This window comes from Sinocyclocheilus grahami, unplaced genomic scaffold (assembly GCF_001515645.1).
Source record: "Sinocyclocheilus grahami isolate Dianchi unplaced genomic scaffold, SAMN03320097.WGS_v1.1 scaffold158.1, whole genome shotgun sequence".
NCBI lineage: Eukaryota > Metazoa > Chordata > Actinopteri > Cypriniformes > Cyprinidae > Sinocyclocheilus > Sinocyclocheilus grahami.
The window spans coordinates 125,056-125,736 of NW_015505337.1; the positions used below are offsets into that span (position 1 = coordinate 125,056).

General features: G+C 38.6%; 1 protein-coding gene across 1 annotated transcript in view; it reads right to left on the reverse strand.

Annotated features, from left to right (window-relative positions):
* Positions 1-367: 367 nt before the first annotated feature.
* Positions 368-681, reverse strand: part of LOC107592793 (ras-related protein Rab-34-like) — a 3,577-nt gene continuing 3,263 nt past the window's right edge. Inside the window, exons 8-9 of the mRNA XM_016282358.1 lie at positions 574-664; positions 368-414 (exon numbers count right to left, since the gene is read on the reverse strand). Of these exons, the coding sequence (XP_016137844.1) occupies positions 368-414; positions 574-664 (138 nt within the window). The remainder of the gene's footprint in view (positions 415-573; positions 665-681) is intronic.

Here is a 681-nt window from a genome sequence, read left to right on the forward strand (position 1 = left end):
GATTATTGTGATGGTTTTTATCAGCTGTTTGGACTCCTATTCTGACGGCACCCATTCACTGCAGGGGATCCATTGGTGAGCAAGTGACACAATCATTAGCATATCATTGCTATCTTGTGGATTTAAGATTGCTTCCGTTGTCCTCATTTGTAAGTCGCTTTGGATAAAAGTGTCTGCTAAATGATTAAATGTAATGCTACATTTCTCCAAACCTGTTCCGATAAAGAAACAAACTCATCTACATCTTAGATGGCCTGAAGGTGTGCATTTTTAACAAATTAAAATTGGGTGATCTTTAATGTACTTGCGAACAACTTCCCCAATACGTCTGGATCCACTTTTCTCCAGTTCTGCCAGAACATTTGCCTCAAACTTTAAAGATGTCACTCTGAAGAAAAACTCTAACATTCTCCCCTACAGTCACAAAAAGAGTAATTCATCTAAATAAACAGTTGCAAGCTCTAAGGTTTCCCAAATACTTTGTGACTTTGTACATGCATTATTTACACAGAATTGATACAAATCCCATTAACATATAATACACTATAGCAATATCTCAAGTCCGGAACTCACCAGACAAGGTGGACACAGCCCAGTACGCTGCTTTCATCTGATCTGCCAGTTTAATGGCGTCCTGCTCAATTAGTGTATACTGTGCAGGAGACTAAAGGAAAGACACAT